Source organism: Tupaia chinensis, unplaced genomic scaffold (genome assembly GCF_000334495.1).
Source record: "Tupaia chinensis unplaced genomic scaffold, TupChi_1.0 Scaffold000258_1, whole genome shotgun sequence".
Taxonomy (NCBI): domain Eukaryota; kingdom Metazoa; phylum Chordata; class Mammalia; order Scandentia; family Tupaiidae; genus Tupaia; species Tupaia belangeri.
This window is the reverse complement of record NW_006159738.1, coordinates 328,322-329,990: the sequence shown is the minus strand read 5'-3', so window position 1 is coordinate 329,990 and position 1,669 is coordinate 328,322. Positions and strand designations below refer to the sequence as shown.

Below are 1,669 nucleotides of genomic sequence, written 5' to 3'. Positions count from 1 at the left end.
GACAGAGAGTCAGAAAGTGAGAAATCACTCCCCCCAGGGGGGATGACCAAGCTGCAGTCCTTTCTCCCCCATTCTCCTCCATTCGCCTCAGGATTTGGGGCACGCATGCACACGTGCCTGGCATGAGTTTGAGGCCACTGGATCTGGGACTCAAACTGGCTGGCCATGTGGTGGTCCAGCAGCACAGCCACTGTGCCTCCTATTGGTCCACTTAGTTTTTAATACCACTAGACTTTTTTTTTTTAAGTTATTTTGCCATAGGGCACATACATTTGCTGGAGAGAAACAAAGACAGAGAAAGGGAAAGTGAGAAATCACCCCCCAGTGGGGATGACCATGCCACAATCCCTTCTCCTCTATCCCCCTGGGATTCTGGGCGAGCGCACACACGCCTGGAGTGATTTTCAGGCTCTGGGCCCACGGCCTGCGCTGTGGTCGGCCGTGTGGGAGTCCAGCCCCTGAAGTGCTACACCGCCTGCCGGCCCCAGAGCGATGGTCCTCCATCAGGACCTGCCTGATGTTCTGTGCAGGGCTGTTCGAGAGGCACAAGCTGCTCTTCTCCTTTAACATGACCATCAAGATAGAGCAAGCAGAAGGGAGGAGCCCTCAGGAGGAGCTGGACTTCTTCTTAAAAGGTAATGGAATCGCCTCGCTTTGGTCTTCCCAACTTCCTGGGCCCACATGGTACACGCATAGGCAGGGTCTTTGAACAGTTCAGGGAAAATATGTATTATGAAAAAATCAGGCATGGATTTCAAATATTGTTACACCAAAACAAACTCATGCTTTCCCACAAATGTTTCAAAGTCCCTCATACAATTGGTTCATTAAAACCAGCAGCAGCAGCAACTCGCCTTCCGATGGTGCTGCTCCGTGCACGTTTCAGAGACAGGTCTGGCCTCAGGAAGGGTCTGGCATGACTCAGAGGATCCAGCCTTTGTCTATGGCTTGCCCTGAGGCTGGAAGCCACGTTGAGCTGCCTGGCCGGGTCCCCGGTGGTGACAAGGGCAAGCCTGTACCTTGTCCTATCTCTAGTCTCCTCACGGGGTCGGGGATGTCTCCCTGAAGAAGAGCCGGAGGACTGGACTCCCGGCCCATCTACTCATGTCTCTCCTCTGTGACCAGGAAACATTTCCCTGGAGAAGAGCAAGCGGAAGAAGCCCTGCACGTGGCTGCCTGACCAGGGCTGGGAGGACATCATCCTTTTGTCAGAGTTGTTTCCAGACAAGTTCCAGCACCTTCCTGATGATGTGGAGGCCCACCATGCTCTCTGGCAGGAGGTAAGCCACGGCCCCGTTCTCCTTTCCTCCCTGCTCACCGGCAATCTCCAGGCTGAAACTGCCGCCAGCCCCAGGCCAGTGGGAAGATGTTTCTTCAAGTAATTCATTCAGAGGGAAATGACTGTCTCTATCTGCCTGCGTGGAATTCTCCTTTGATTCAGTTAGCTGTGCTGGGGAACTATCCGCCCATCCACCTATCCATCCACCCCCCTGCCCAGCCATCCACTCACCCTTTCATCCACCCATCCACTCATCCCTCCTTCCATCCATCCGTCCATCCACCCATCTATCCACCCTCCTGTCCATCCACTCACCCCTCCGTCCACCCATCTGTCCATCCACCCATCTATCCACCCTCTTGTCCATCCACTCACCCCTCTGCCCCCCCA

The 1,669-nt window shown here is 54.6% G+C and overlaps 1 protein-coding gene across 1 annotated transcript in view; it reads left to right on the top strand.

Annotated features, from left to right (window-relative positions):
• Nucleotides 1–1,669, top strand: part of DNAH10 (dynein axonemal heavy chain 10) — a 126,154-nt gene that overhangs the window by 108,824 nt on the left and 15,661 nt on the right. Inside the window, exons 66-67 of the mRNA XM_006149228.2 lie at nt 531–635; nt 1,126–1,280. Coding sequence (XP_006149290.1) covers nt 531–635; nt 1,126–1,280 — 260 coding nt within the window. The remainder of the gene's footprint in view (nt 1–530; nt 636–1,125; nt 1,281–1,669) is intronic.